Below are 16,489 nucleotides of genomic sequence, written 5' to 3'. Positions count from 1 at the left end.
TATTTAAAAAGCTACCACTCCCTAAAAGTGGTATTAGAGGGCTTCTGAGTATGATGACACAACTTATAAAGTAGAATGTACTTTTTAATTTTAATTTAAATATATAGAAAAGGTCAAAAGGTTACATGTAAATGTACTTAGATTATCTATAGGTGTTATTATTATGGATGTTTTTTAGTGTCTTATTTTTCATTAACTGCATCTTTAAAATTTTTAATGTGTGCATATTACCCTCTACAAAGAAAAAGCAAAGTGAAGTTTCTTCAAAAAACAGTTAACAAAATAAAAGCAGGTGCAATATATATATATATATATATATATATATTTTTTTTTTTTTTTTTTTTTTTTTTTGAGAAGGAGCCTTGCTCTGTCACCCAGGCTGGAGTGCAGTGGTGTGCTCTCGGTGCACTGCAACCTCCACCTCCAGGGTTCAAGCAACTCTCCTGCCTCAACCTCCCTAGTAGCTGGGATTACAGGCACACACCACCAAGTTCGGCTAATTTTTGTATTTTTAGTAGAGGCAGGGTTTTATCATGTTGGCCAGGCTGGTCTTGAACTCAGGTGATCTGCCCATTGGCCTCCCAAAGTTCTGGGATTACCGGTGTAAGCCACCGCACCTAGCCCCGATGTGACATTCTTACACAAAATAAAATTAAAGGCAAACATTATTAAAAGGGCAAAGTTAAGGTTCATATTGTTACAAAATATATTCTTTTGTAAAGATAAAAGTCATGTACCTAAATGCATTTAACATTATACCTTCAAAACATATACATAAAATCTGACAGAAATAAGAGGAAAAACTGATGGATCCATAGTGTGACAGGAAATGTTAACATATGTTCTAAAGAAAATAACAGAAAAAGAAATACAGAGAATTAAGATAAGTATTTAATACACTATTGTAAAGAAGAACTCAGACAAAATCAGAGATTACACATTTCTTTTTAATATACCTAATATAAATTTAACATTTTATCATATTAACAGCCATACATTAAATAGCATGAAGTTACACACAGCAGAAATAATTAGGCTGGGCTCATTAATCAAAAATGCTGTAAAATGAGAAAATAATACATATAAAATTATAGATAATTCTGAGGCTAAAGAGACAATCAAAATAGGAAGTATGTACTCTTTGCAAATAAATTATAATAAGGAAATAGCACACCAAAACCTGTAACCCAAATGTTGCACAAAGGAAAACTAGCATTTAGAAAGGAACTTGTTAGAGCATATGAAAAAATGAAAATAAATAAGCTAAACATTTAGCTGAGGAACCCAGGAAAAGAACAGAAACATAAAGTAGAAAAATGCAGTCAAGAACGATACAGCAGAAATTATCAAGATAAGAAACAAGCAATCATAGCACGTGTTTGATAGCTGAAACTAAAAACTTGCTATTTGAAAGGACCAATAGGCCGGACACGGTGGCTCATGCCTGTAATCCCAGCACTTTGGGAGGCCAAAGCGGGCAGATCATTTGCAGTCGGGAGTTTGAGACCAGCCTGGCCAATATGGTGAAACCCCGTCTCTACTAAAGTCACAAAACAATTAGCTGGGCGCCTGTAGTACAGGAGAATCGCTTGAACCCAGGAGGCAGAGTTTGCAGCGAGCCGAGATTGTGCCACTGCACTCCAGCCTGGGCCTCACAGCAAGATTCCGTCTCAAAAAAAAGAAAAGTAAAGACAAATAATATAAGTGAAACTTCCAAAGAAAGAAAGCACGTAGAAGTTTAAAAAAGAAGGAAGACATAAACACAGAATCAGAAAATTTTTAAAACTGAAAGAGAATATCTTCCACAATGTAATAATAACATATTGGAAACCTAAAGTGATTTTATTTTATGAAAATATAGATCACCAACAATAGCTCAAGAATAGGGCGAGGTGCAGTGGCTCACACCTGTAATCCTAGCATTTTGGGAGGCTGAGGTGGGAGGATAGCTTGAACCTAGTAATTTGAGACCAGCCTGGCCAACACAGGGAGACTTCATCTCAACTAAAAATAAAAAAAAATGGCCAGGCATGGCAGCACGTGCCTGTGGTTCTAGCTACTCAGGAGACGAGGCAGGAGGATCACTTGAGCCTGGGAAATGGAAGCTGCAGTAAGCCGTGATTGAGTCACTGCATTCCAGCCTGCGGGGCACAGCAAGACCATGCTTCAAAAAGAAAAAAAAAAAAAAAGAAACAAAAAGAATAGAATTTCACAATAGACTAATAAACAAAAAAAACTGAAAAGAAAATTCCTTAACGTGATAAAGCATAAACTAGAAATCTATACCCAGCATCGTAATAAAAAACATTAAAAGTGTAACCATCCCTGAAGTCAGCATGCAAGAATAGCCAATATCATACCCTCCTATTTAAGTGGAAATCCTAGCTACAACAATAAGACATGAAAAGTAATTATGTGACATAAATATTATAAATATTAAAAAGTAAAAATATATCAGCTGTTTTTAAAGTGTAGTATATAGATTTCTGGAGGATTCCTAAGCTTCTTTCAGGGAGACCATGAGGTTAAATAATCCCAAAGTTCAATTTTCCTTTTGCACCATTGACATTTGTTTGCACTGATGGAGCAAAAGCAATGGTGGGTAAAACTCACTGTGAATTAGCACAAAGGCAATTGCACCACACTGTACCAGTATTCTTCCCTGCTATGTATTTGCACACACAAAAAATTGACAGTTTCACCTAAGAATAACCTTAATAAAGTAGTAACAATTTTATCTGATCTCAACCCTTGAGTATACATTATTAATATATTGATGACTAAATGGGAAGTATGCATACAATGTTTTTCTCAAGAAAAAAGCTCGTGGTTGAGTTACAAATAGAATTAGCCACTTTTTTTTCATGGAACACCATTTTTACTTGAAGAGACTGCAAAAAATAACTGTAAGGGAAATTAAGTTTTTCAGACTTGGATATTTGACAAATATTTATCAAAAACAAACATAATTTAAGGAAAATAACAGAATTTGTTGTCAATAGTAAAAATGTGAAATTCATGGAAAAATTAGAACTTCAGAAAAACTTTTATCCTATACTGTGAGATTGACATCTTTCAACAGAGAATTAAATGATGGAATCAGTGGGGATATTAACAAATGTGATTTATTTACTATTATGAGATTAAATGTGTCAACACTTGGAAAATCTTCATAATTCAGTGACAAATATCTTTCAAAAGATTGAGGCATGATGTTACAAAATCATGCATGAATGAAAGATCCATTAAAAGTGCAACATAGAACAATATAATTTAATGTAACAGATTATGAAATGTTTATTGATATGGTTTCAGAGTCTACCTTACAATTAAACTTTTAAGGTTTACCATTTCCTAGATAGAAAACATTATTATATTTATGTCTAGGAAATCAAAGAGAGTCTACTGCCAATAGTTAGAGCTCATAAGTGTTCAGCCAAGTATTTAGACACAACATCAATGTATAAAAACCAGTAATTTCCTACGTACTCAATTTTTTTTTTGTTTTGTTTTGTTTTGTTTTGTTTTCTGAGATGGAGTTTTGCTCTTGTTGCCCAGGCTGGAGTGCAATGGTACGATCTCGGCTCACTGCACCCTCCGCCTCCCAGGTTCAAGTGATTCTCCTGCCTCAGCCTCCCAAGTAGCTGAGATTACAGGTGCCCACCACCACACCCGGCTAATGTTTTTTGTATTTTCAGTAGACCCAAAGTGCTGGGATTACAGACGTGAGCCACTGTGCCCGGCCTGTACTCAATGTGATAATAAAATAGTGTAATAATAGTAATAATCTAGCAGAAACTACAAAATACCTAGGAATAAATCTAAACAAGACCTGAATTTTAAAAAGATATAAAACCTTCAGCAAGACCTGTTTATAGATCACTATAGTATTTAACTGGAAAAATGGAAAGATTCACTATTATCAAGTTGCCAATTGTCTCCATATTGATCTGTAAATCACATCCAATTCCAATGAAAATCTCAATAACAGTTTTTAAAAATAAACTTCACAAGCTGATTCTAAAACTCTCCTGGAAGGCAAACAATGCAGCATTATGTGAAATGTTTTGATGTAAAAGCAGATCCTACTAGAAACCAAATCAATGCAAGTCTTTGGTGAATAAAATAGTAGATCGGTATTTCAGGTCTTTTCTGGCTTTTTGGCTCTGAAATTCTATAAATTCTGAAAACCAAAACAATAAACTACTTTCTTACTACTCTTTCTTCCTATCATGCCAACAGAAGATGTGGGAACAGAACCCAGGGAAAATGATTCATTGTTGTAGAAGATCGTTTACAGAACGCATGTCATAATTCTTAACATCTCCAAATGCTCACCTCTATGCAAAGCTGCTGCCTGTCTTGCCATCCAGAGGTGGAGTCTATTTCTCCACCCCTTGAAGCTGGGCTTGGTCATGTGCGTTTTATATAGATGCTTGCAAATGTGTTGCGAGCGGAAGCTTGAAAAGTACTTGCAGGCCGGGCGCGGTGGCTCACGCCTGTAATCCCAGCACTTTGCGAGGCCAAGGCGAGCGGATCACAAGGTCAGGAGTTCAGGACCAGCCTGGCCAATATGGTGAAACTCCGTCTCTACTGAAAACACAAAAATCAGTCAAGCGTGATGGCGTGCGCCTATAGTCCCAACTACTTGGGAGACTGAGGAAGAAGAATCGCTTGAACTTGGGAGGCGGAAGTTGCAGTAACCTGAGATAGTGCCACTGCACTCCAGCCTGGCGACAGGAAGAGACTCTGTCTCAAAAAAAAAAAAAAAAGTTCTTGCAAACTGGGGCTTCCCCTCTCTTGCTGTTTTTGGACTCTAGGTGCCACGATAAGAAACTTGGGTTACCTTGCTAGATGTGAGACATGTGGTACAGCTGTCACTGTCAACCCTGCCAATTGCCAGACATGTGAATGAGGCCACCAGGAACCAACCCTCCCTATCCTGACCTGGCAGCTAACTAAAGCCAAATTAGCCAAGAAAAGGTCAAGATTATTACTTTGCTGAGCCCAGCCCAAATTACTGATCCAAACAAAGGAGATCCAAAATTGGGATCAAAGGAATGACTAAGAACTTTAAGCTATGAAGTTTTGGGGTGGTCTGTTTTGCGGCAGAGGCCAAATAATAAAATCACGAATTTCCTGGCAGTAAGCTAAATATTGGCAGTTTTTTTTTTTCCTTTTGTTTTGTCTTAAAATACTATTGGTTTCAATAGGTTGGATTTTGTGAAATAGAGAAAAATCAGGAGACAGTGAGCAAGGACCCCATTTGGCAATTTACATGACATATGAGTCTATTTGTTTCTAGAACTTACTAATAATTATTTTTAAAATAATATGCAATGTGAAATGTTATGATTAATTTAGTTACTATAAATAACTTATGCTTCTAGAATATAACAGTATGTTTTCATTTTATTACATGTCAAGAATCAGGACAGAATTTAGCCCTGAAAGTACTATAACAATTTTTGGCTTAGCCCTTCTATCAGAACTTCCCTAGAATAAGACAGCTGTACTTTCATACACTTTTTAAATATACTGAAATATTATAGGACTTAAGTCTTCCACTCATAAAATGCATTTTTAAAAAGCCAGAAGATTAACGTCTATATGAGAGCTAATATTTTCCCACAAATATCTGTAAGGCGTGAATATATTTTGAGAAAGAGAAGATAAACAAAATGTTTAATGAACAGGTGTAGAGAAAAAAAAAGAAAGGTACAATCATTCTTTAGTAGAGGAAGAATGGTCTTGTTACAGAAGACAAGAGAGGGGGGTTCCAAAAAGTAGGTTTCTAGTGTTGACTTATACTCATGGATAGCAGGAAAGTTTACTATTTGGTTCACTGTTATATCCCTAGAGCCCAGCATGGTGCTTAGCCCATGGTAAGTGGTGCTCAATAAATACTGATTGAATGAACGAGTAAACAGTTTATCAAGTCTTCTCACTCTAACACTTTTGTGTTATGATTTATTTTCATACATCATGTATTTTTCATGTAGAACAGTTTTAGAGTTTGTATTGTTTTATGAATGAACTTCTTCATGAATCTGAAGTCTACTAAGCAAATAAGGGAAAACGAGGGCCCATTCCGCTGAAGTGTAGGTAATGGTTGTCAGGGGCAGGTTAGCACCCACAGGGACTGAATCCACACTCTGCTGTTTCTTCTTCATGGTTCTGAGTAACATTTTAAAAACATTTTCATTGTGAAAGCAGGATAACATATATTCATTGATGAGATTTAGAGAACATTTAAATCTGTAAGGAAGAAAATAATAACGACTCACAATTACATCGCTGACTGCTAACATTAAGGCACATTTCCTCTCATAGACAGATGATTAGAAAAAGTCATTGGAGCCAGATGTAGTGGCTCATGACTGTGATCCCAACAATTTGGGAGGCCAAGGCCAGAGGGTTGTTTGATCCTAGGAGTTCAAAACAAGCCTGGGCAACATAGTGAGACTCCATCTCTACAAAAAATGTAAACAATGTAGTTGGGCGTGGTGGTGCACCTCTGTAGTTTCAGCTACTCAGGAGGCTGAGGTGAGAGGATTGCTTGCTTGAGCCTGGGAGGCTGAGGCTGCAGCGAGTCAGGATTACACCACTGCACTCCAGGTTGGGTGACAGAGTGAGACCTTGTCTCAAAAAAAAAAAAAAAAAAAAAAAAAGAGAAAGAAAAGAAAAGTTATTTGAATTTTGCCCAGTATTTCAAATGTTCTTGGGTTCTTCAGGCTTTTTACATTTTGAGAATCAGCAAGGTATTAAAATTATGATCACAACCTCTTGATGTAAACAGACCTAGATTTTATATTCACCAACTTTCTCATTGAACGACTATGGTCAAGTCATTTAAGCATCTGTTCCCTCATTTTTAAAGTGGTTGTAATAACAAAAATAACAATAACAATAATAAATATTATTCATAAAGATGTAGTAATGATGAAATAATGTGATACATATTGTGTGCTCAGCATTGTCATGGTAAATAATAATCATTTAATGTGAACAATGATTGACTATTACTATTATTTGAATGTAATGGTGTAACTGGGTCATTTTAAGTTTCCTGGAATTAGTTGTGATTACCATTATGATTACTATTATTGTTAAAATGAATAATATTTTGATCACTTACATTTTCTTAGAAATTCAGTGAATTCATCTTGCTTTCTAAGCTTTGCTTACAGTATTGGCCCCTTAAGCGTTTTGACATTTAGGTGTACGTGTCCAGACATGTTATTATTATTCCTTGTTCCTGCTTTCCTCAGACACCTCTGACTTTCTTTCATCCCTGCTGGGAGTACTCGCTGGGCACCCCTTCCTCTGCCCACTGCACATCTTTCTCCCTCAGTTTTCACAATGACCACGATGCAAGGCTGACTTCTGCCTGAACTTCAGGCCTGTAGCTGGTTTTCTGAAGTGCACCACCAATGGGGTATCCTGTAGGTCCTCACACATCACTTGCTCTCCCACCTTTCTTCCTGTAGGATCAAGGGTGACATCATTCACTGGTTACCTGAGCCAGAAACCCAGCAGTCATCTTGGCCTCTTCCCTCCCTGAACACCCATGTTTGACCAATTGTGGTGTCTTGAACCTGACTTCTTCCTCCCCTTCACTGACACTCCTCAAGTTCCATCCCTGGCCTTTGTTCACCGGACCACGCAGTAGCCTCCGAACTGTTCTCTCATCTCTGGTCTTTTTCCCTTACAACCGACATATACTCTGTGCAAAAAGTGAACCTTCGAGCTTTCAGCTGGGAACACCCAAGGATTCCTAATCTTGCACATTGTGTAGGGTAAAGTCTATGCCTAGCATGTCCTTCAAGGCTTCCATGACTCAGCATGAACCCTTCTTTCAGGCCGCTGCTACTTTCTACTTTGGTGGGAACAGGTGGTCTCATGCACAGCACTGTGCTGATACATCCCTCCATGCCTTTGGTGATGCTGTTCTCCCTGTTAAATCGTTTAGCCTAATGCTGCCTCCTTACATATTTTAAGTTCAGTCTAAATGTTTCCTTGTACATTGTGAACCATAACAAGTGGAGATGTGAACAGACCATAGCTTACTCTTCTGCCAATCACCAAGTTTTGTCCAATCCGATATAGCCAACTGTTTGAGCCGTGTTTAAATAAGACAAACACTGAGCTGTAACCAATCCAGCTGTTTCTGTCCCTCACTTCTGTTTTCTGTATGTCGCTTTCCTTTTTCTGTCCATAAATCTTCTTCCAGCACGTGGCTATGCTGGAGTACCCACCACTGTGGCTCAGGAGGCTGACCGATTTGCAAAGTGTTCTTTGCTTAATTAAACTCTTACATTTAATTCAACGGAAGTTTTCTCTTTTATTACCTCTAATACAATGGCCTTCCCCACCTTTCTCTTGGCTACCTTCCATGCCTGGCTTTAAATTTACCTTCAATGTCACCTTCTCCAAGAAGCTTTCCTTAAACCCAGCGTTGTGCTGTGATCCTCTTCTATGCTTGCCATGTCATATAAAAAGTTTCTACGTGTGTCTATCTCCTCATCCTGAGTGTCAGCTTGTCCATGGACATGACTGTATCATATTCACATAGATACCCCCACACATGGCACTCCCTCAGGAAATGCCTCTGGAACTCTTTTTATACCCTCCAGCACCTGTTCAGGATTATGGACACAGGTTTTAGTCATTGCAAAACTCACTTCAATGTTTGTTACAGAAGGATGCTCCACATCAGTGAAACTAACTGGCAGGTAAGAAGTGACATGGATTAAAACACAAAATTAAAGGCTGGCATTTTTCTAAAAGAAATGTCTATGACAAAGACCTCAAATCTCACTGAAATTGTTCCTCATTTTGATGCTTAGTAACATCTAATCAGGAATAAAATATACAATCAGATTTAGCTGTGGTATTTACCCCATTCTGGTATCCACCCCATTCTGGTATCCAAGAACTCGTAGATATCCTATAGCACTTATAAAATTTAAAAAAAAGATAAACTTGTAAGGACACATATTGATAACCAGAGAACACAAGGCTGTCTATAATAGCATTTTATTTTTTATTACAGATTGAAGGTGTCCTTGACAACATTGTGTAGATGCTATCTGTTTGCTTAAGGAGAACATGCTATAGATAACTACAGTATATACCAGCACCATTGAGAGTAGCTGTCTTTGCTTTGATCAACTCTTAAGACAACAAAATCAGTAAAGCATTGTTTTGGTGAATGCCGTATCAAAAACATAGACATTTGATTTTATTATGGAACCCATGCTCCTGAAATAAGTGGAGAAAATACTTTCTGCATCTCAGCAGCCCTCTGGCTCCCCTTGCATGCATATTACACAGGGTTTGAAGGTAGTCCTCCAAAATATTAGCTGAAAGCTTCCTCGGAAAGCAAATCTTTCCCACATCCTTCCCTGCAGTTCCTCTTTAAGAGGTGTCAGCATGGCTGAAAGAATGAAGTGGCTGCACATTGTTTGGCAGTGCTATTATGTGCTTAACATTTCCATAACAAAAGTGCCACTCGACTTCTCCCCGATTAATGCAGCTCGAGGGCTCTTGTCGTCCTTTAATAAAACATTGTTGAAATCATTTATTTAGAGCCCCTGGTTACTAGTGGGAGAATGACCATCTTTGTGCCAAAATATAGTGTATACAGTCCACTATTTTGTAGTAGATCATTCTGTTATTTAAGAAATTGGTTAAATTGATGCTTAGAAGGAAGGTATTTATGCTAATAGCACGTGACTTATGTCATTCAGATAGTCAAGGGTGAACCTTTTCCACTGTCTTCCAGAGGCAATCTCTCAAATAGACTACAGTAAAGTCCAACTTTACTTCACTCACAAGGCAGCGAGACCCATGGAGACTCAACCCTCCTTAACTACACTGGCCACAAGGTATTTGCAACCTGATGCCCTCCCACAACCTTGCTTTGAGTAGCTGGGAGAAACAGGGTCAACTGGCAAGATTTCTGATGTCCCTTGGTGTAAGAGGTCAAAACACAAATAACGCAGGCTTTTCTTTTTTATAGGTTGAAAGGAGATACATGAGGTTATTTTGTTAGAGAGCCTCCACAATGAACTCAACAAGCTAACAATGCAAAGCCAAAGTAGAAGACTTTAAAAGTAGAAAAATTTTTAATACAGTGTTTGAGGTTTCTCATGGTGTTTTGGGGATCTGCTTTTATTTGATGCTCTGTAACACTGCTGGGATGGGCTGAGGGTGTGAATACAGATGGTGGCAAGGAAGAGAGAAAGCTCATTCCCCTGAGGGTTCTCCTGACTCTTCAAGGCAAAGAGACGGAAAGATTCTGTCTTCGCCCACAGGGACCCCATCTGGAGAATGACGGTACACCCTAGATGTGTTAGAACCTGATGGTCCCTTAAATTTGTGGCGATCAGGGCTAGGAACTATGTCCATCCTTCTAGACATTTGTAGGGTTGCTGTCCGAGTACAGAGAAGTCCTGCTACTTAGTAGAAGAACTTATTTCCCTACAGACATGTTTCCACTTTACATACGTGTATTGCTCCCGTACATCGCTATATATTGTTTAAAATAAACAGAGACCTTATGTTATGTCCATTGTGATTATATACAAAAGCGTTGCTGTGTGCTCGGGTGAGCAGTGAAGCCTGAACCTCCTTCTATTTACTGTATGGTCACTGTCAGTTCAATGAACTGCCTCCTTGTTCTCGACCATTGTCCCACACTCCCTTAAACATTTGTCACTGAAGTGCCTCCAAAGACAAATAAACTGTCACTGAGAATTCAAACCTGCTAACTGGGGAAATGGGAAAGGCTGTGAGGACTCATGATTTTACGCGAAATCTAGAAGGAGTTCCTCTCACCCTGGCGGAGTTCTGTTAGAAGGCTGATGCTTTTTGAGAATCCTCAGGAAAAGCCAGAGATACCTTTTCTTTCATTAATGGGACTTCCAGCCATTCTCCATGGGACATTCGAGATTGCCAAAAGTCCAAAATTCCAAAAGCCTCCCCAGAGAGCGTGAGATATTACAGATGTCAACATCTGTAAAAATCCTTTCTGCTTAGAAGCAGATGGCAATATGCAATCTCATAACCACTAGCCGAAGGCTTCTAACATCTCAACAACCTCTGCTAGGTCTGCAGGGGTACCAGAGGACTCCTGGGCTCCAGTGTATAATTGTTTAAATGAAAATGGACCACCAATCAATGTTCACTTTCTTCAAGGAAGAAAGCATAAAGCCTCGTGTCCTCTCTCCGCAAGACCGAGTTGTGTTGATTTATTCCAGGCAGATGCTTTTGACAGGACCCTGTAAAATCAAGTTGTGAGTTTATTGTAGCAGTTAATTATCAGGCCTTTTCTAGTGCTAATGCCTTTTACTTCTTACTGGGGAAAACTGGGCCTTTTACTGGGACAAAGACTTAACTTTTAGTCAAGAATGTGTTAAAATAACATGAGATGGAGATGATTTAAATATATTTAAGGACAAACGCGGGAGCACTGCTAACTTGTCGTTTTGTAAAGAAAGCTGATTTCATTTACAAGTCTCTGGGAATACTCTTTGTTCACTTCCCAAAGAAACAACGCTCTCAGCTTTGTTTTAACAATATGTTTACTCAACCATTCAGGTGACTGGAGATTCCAACCACACACCACTCTCCTGGGCTTACGTCTGACACTACAGCTATCTTAGACTTTCTAATACTATACATATACAAATTGTGGTTTTAGGTGCACCAAGAAGTGTCTTGAAAACCTCCATAAAAGCTGGGAAAAGAGCGAGTGAGAGGCACAAGAAACCTTGAAAGTAGGGGGGTGGGAGTGGGTAGGAGGAAGTCAGAATGGGGGCATAGCTTTGTTAATTACTTTAGGCAGCAGAGAAATCTGGTTATGTTTTTTCAGCACATGTTAATATCAAATAAAGAGACACCAGATCTTGCTAATCTGTCGACCCCTCAGACAAAGTTTATTTGTGGTGACTTTTAAACTCCTGACTTGCCTTCCAATCACCGCGTTTAAAATGAAAAGCTTTAAATAAACACCAGAAATAGAAGATAAATAAACTTTTTTTCCCCCTTGCAAGTGCCTAGCTTGGCGAGGTTCAGGCTCAAATCCCCAGAGGACAGAGCGCTCTCTTTTGTGTTAATGTTTAAAAGATTTTCCAATGCCGGAGTTTATTCCTACTGCAAACATTTCTATTTACAAGGTCAAGTGTATCAGCACTCGACACAGCTTAAGAGTGTAATTATTTATCTAAGGGCGTTTGAGTGTAGATCAGTAGCTCTGGCAGGAACCCAGCCTTCAGCCACTGCTAAACAACTCCTCACAACAATATTACAAGTTCTGGTGATTGTTCCTTTCCCCTGTGTGTTTACTTTTGCTGGTCTGAATGTTTTGCAACAAAATTTTGTACTTTTTCACCAAAAGTGTGAAAATGACTTTGAAGTATTGAGTCTTGCAAGCTTCCTAAAACCTATTGGTAACAGATGTTATTGGCATGTTTGATTGAGAATGGCTAGTAGCCAGAGAGGATACTCTTGGGGGTAAGGGGTGATGGGAAGGGGGATACAGAGAGGGGAGGTCTCAGGGAAAAAGGGGGAGGCGGGGCAACATGATGTCTGAGTTATCCTCAAATTATGTACAAGAGACACTATTTTGTGAATTCTCTCCACAAACGCAAACACCAATAGAGAGGCCAGTCAATTAGATATTTTTGGCTGCCTCATTTACAGATGTCTAATTGTTCATTAAATTAAAGGCAGAAATAATACCCTGCATTTCTTGTCTTGTACTGTATTTGCATTTCAGTTGATGGTTGATAGATTCTCAGTGCCCCCTCAGCCCCCCTCCTCACCCATTATTGGGTTAACCACAATGTAACTCTGGAAAGTAACTACACCATATTCATTGTTTAAAACTCTTTACTGATGTACACGTTTTAATAAAACAACCAAAAAATACACAAATCCATAGTTATTTAAAAACTTAGGATTTTTAAAAAACAATGTCTATAAAAATACAACGTTTAAGGCAGTTTGAAAATGCATTTGTACATTTCTACAACGTCCATAAATTCTCTTGAAAATAAGAATGTTAACTTCAATTCTATAAAATACACTGTACATTTTAAGACTGTTCTAAATATAGCACACTTCACAATGGACCGTGGGTTTTGATTCCTGGTGACAAATGGATTCTATACATTTCGGGGGGGGGAGATGTAATATGGATGTGAGTTTAAAACTTTTAATTTCTTTTTAAAAATAAATTATTTCTGAAGCATACAATTTATAAAAATTCTATATACAAAGTACAGCAACTGGTAACAAACCCCAGTTTTAATACATTTTATATACGATGTACCAGGGTTTAGCAACCCTGATAGGAGCAGAGGCAATATACATTCTCCGCATATTTAAACATACAATTTCTTGATGTAAAGAACAAAAATGGCAAAAAAACAAACATCATAAAGAGGCTTTCGTAGATGGCAGTGCAGAGCTTTTTTAAATAAAAAGTTGCATTGTTCAACACCATGGCAACCCCTTAGATCAGCATTTTTTGACCCTTAATCCTAAGAAATGTGCTAAGAGATCAGAGTGGTAGCAATGAAATTAAGGTCAAGGGCTCAAACTTATCCAAAACCAATTTAGGGGTTCCCTCTAAGGCAATCGCCGCCCACCCCCACCCCCACGTCACTGAGAATTCTGGGCGCTCATACAAACAGTGAAAGAATGAATCGGTAAGTGGGACTTTTCTGTTTACATAGGATTCTAACGTCCTCACTGGCCACAATCTATAAAAGTCGATACTGGTACTTTTTTTCCCCCTCAAAGGAAATATGCTAATAGGCAGCCCCTTTGCAAATATAATTCCTCCTTCCCATCCCTTCGAATTGCTAAGGCCCCACTGGTCAGCACCTTCACTTTCGAGTCCAGGACTACTGTTATGTCCCCTACATGCCCGCTTCCTCCGGGAGGTCCTGAACACTGCAGCTAGGTTTCTGGACGGCAGACAAGTCAGGAGTTTCTGCAGCTTGGAATTGGGGCGGGGGAAGAGGTCCAAGAAGTCAAGCTCCGGAGAGGAGCTTCAGGGGAAGTGCCCAGAGTCGTGGCGGGGGGGACCGGCTACACCAAGTTGACTTGAAAAAGTTTTGGGAAGTATCCCCAACCATCCCCTCTATCTGTCCCCAAGCCACAGGTGCCCCGGCGCGGGGGCGAGGCGAGCACGGGAGCGGGACGCAGGCTCTCCCGCAGCCAACGGCGGGGGGCGCGAGGCCTAAAAGAGCAGCCCGAGCAGCAGCAGCAAGATGGAGGCAAGTGGGGTCCAGGCGCCCCGGGGCGCCGAGCGGCCGCCGCCGCCGCTGCTCCTGCGCCCGGGCCCATAGGGCAGGTCCCCGCGGCCGCCCGCTGCAGCAGCGCCGCTGCCTGGGCGCGGTGGGTGCGGGACGCCGTCGTCGTCGTCTAGCGGCTGCTCACCACCCGCGCCCCCTGGGCGCTGCTCGTCATCGTAGTCCTCATCGTAGTAGTCGTCCAGGCCCCCGTCCGAGCCGCTGCTGCCCGGGCCATTGCCCAGCTCGGCGCCGAAGCACAAGCGGGCCATGTTCTCCTTGACCGACTCGCAGATGGGTCGCTCCAGGCCGTCGCACACGCAGTCGTTGAGCAGTGCCGCCTTGGGCATAGCCAGCATGTCCTCAATGACGGTGCGGCATTCGTCCGTGCAGCGCAGCCCGTTGAAGACCTTGCCGCAGTAGGTCAGGTAGCGGCTCAGCGCCAGGTTGCAGCGGCTGTCGCGGTCGCAGCGCCGCCGGGCCTCGGTGCAGCCCATGACCCCGCCCGCGCCGGGGCCGCCCGCGCCGCCGCCGCTCGTCCGGGGCAGGCACGGCTCAATGGCGCGCTTGGTGGACTTGCAGTTCTCGTCCTGCGCGCAGTCACAGTCCTCCAGGGCGGGCCCGCGGCGCGTGTGGTTGAGCTGAATGAGGGCCGAGATGCAGTGGCTCGGGCAGCGCCAGCGCGACGAGAAGGAGGCGGCCGAGGCCGGGAAAGCTGCTGCGGCGGCGGCGGCCCCGGGCGCGTCGCCCCCGCCGTGCTGCGCCAGCACCGGCGCGCACGCCTCGGCGTACTGGTTGTAGGCGTAGCTGCACTCCGGCTCCCCCTGGCACTGCAGCAGCGCCTGCCAGCAGATGAGGCGGCGGCCGTGCGCCAGCCCAGAGCCCCGCGGCGCCGAGCCCAGCAGCTGCAGCAGCGCCATCAGGCACAACCAGGCGCCCGGCACGGTCCCCCCGCGGGCCTCGCCGCCGCCGCCCAGCAGCGCGGCCACCATCGCGGGCAGCGGCGGCCGCCGGGAGAGGAGGGGAAAGGAGACGAGGCGCGGGGAGCGGCGGACGCGGAGCCGGTGGAAAAGTTTGTCCAAGTCCTGCCCACTTCTTGCATGAGTGTCTTCATAAATCCATGCGCGCCGCTGGCTGATGCCCCGCTGGTGGCAGAAGGTCCCCTTTCGCTCCGGCTGTGGTGGCTTCCTGGAAATGAACAGCTGCCGAGATCTGGTCCCGCTCTCCCACCCGAGAGCCCTCCGCTCGGCCCCCGGTGGTGGCGGGAGAGGCTCACTGTCGCCCCGGGGGGGTGCGGGCCGCGGGGCCGTGGCGGGGCTGCAGGACCGCGCGGCGCGGCGGGTGCATTTTGCTCCGCGCCTGCAGATCCGTTGTGCGGCCGGCTGTCCCCGCGCCGGCTGCTCGCGCTGTGGCCGCGGCGCTCCTTCCTCCCGGGCTCAGCGCCGCGCAGCCGCCACTGCTGCCGCGGTCTCTCGCATCGCGCCGCTTCCTGGCCCGGCGTCCGCGCGCTGCCCGCCTTCCCGCGGCCCGGCCGCCCCGCGTCCCCTCCCCCTCCGCCCGCGGCAACCACGGCCTCCGCCGAGCTCCGGGGAGCTCTTTCCGGTAGGCGCGGGGAGAACAAGAAAGTCGGCGCTGCCGGAGAGCGGCTCCCTGGCTTCACTCGGCGGCGGCTTCTCGGGTGACCAGGAGCCCGGGGAGCGGATCCGCTGAGCCCGGCTGCAGACTCGTTAGCAGCGAGGCTTTAAATACAAAAGTGGGCCGGGAGCCCCCGCGTGGTGCCGCGGTGCCCCCTCATTATGCATGCATGGAAAAGCAAACAAACAAAAACATTAGCAACGCTCCTCCGGCTCGCCGAGCCTCGGCCCCGCGCGCTCCGAGCCTGCCCGCTTTCTCCTTTCTCCACTCTCTTTCGCCCTTTGCTCGGCCCCCTTTCCCGGCTTTTCGAGATGCTATTGGTCCTGCCTGTTGTTGTTGAAAGTTTTTTTTTTTTTTTTACGAGCCGCTGGGGGGGGGTTGCGGAGGGGGGGAGGGCGGGAGGGTGGTGGGCAGCTCACATTCAGGCATTCAGGGCTTGAAAGGAAAGGCTTAGGGAGCTTGACGGAGGCTGGGAGCTCCTCCTACTCTTAAGGAGGCTCGGATATGCAGCCCTAGCTCGCGCACTGAACCAGCGGGCAGGGCTTAAG

General features: G+C 43.3%; 1 protein-coding gene across 1 annotated transcript; it reads right to left on the bottom strand.

Annotated features, from left to right (window-relative positions):
* Positions 1 to 12,879: 12,879 nt before the first annotated feature.
* On the bottom strand, positions 12,880 to 16,018 carry GAS1 (growth arrest specific 1). The gene has a single exon (XM_017949954.3). It carries the CDS (start codon positions 15,296 to 15,298, stop codon positions 14,255 to 14,257), a length of 1,044 nt encoding a protein of 347 aa, XP_017805443.3. The 5' UTR covers positions 15,299 to 16,018; the 3' UTR covers positions 12,880 to 14,254.
* Positions 16,019 to 16,489: the final 471 nt, after the last annotated feature.

The sequence above is a fragment of the Papio anubis genome, chromosome 13 (genome assembly GCF_008728515.1).
Source record: "Papio anubis isolate 15944 chromosome 13, Panubis1.0, whole genome shotgun sequence".
NCBI lineage: Eukaryota > Metazoa > Chordata > Mammalia > Primates > Cercopithecidae > Papio > Papio anubis.
The sequence above is the reverse complement of the archived record's forward strand: the minus strand, read 5'-3'. Positions and strand labels throughout refer to the sequence as shown.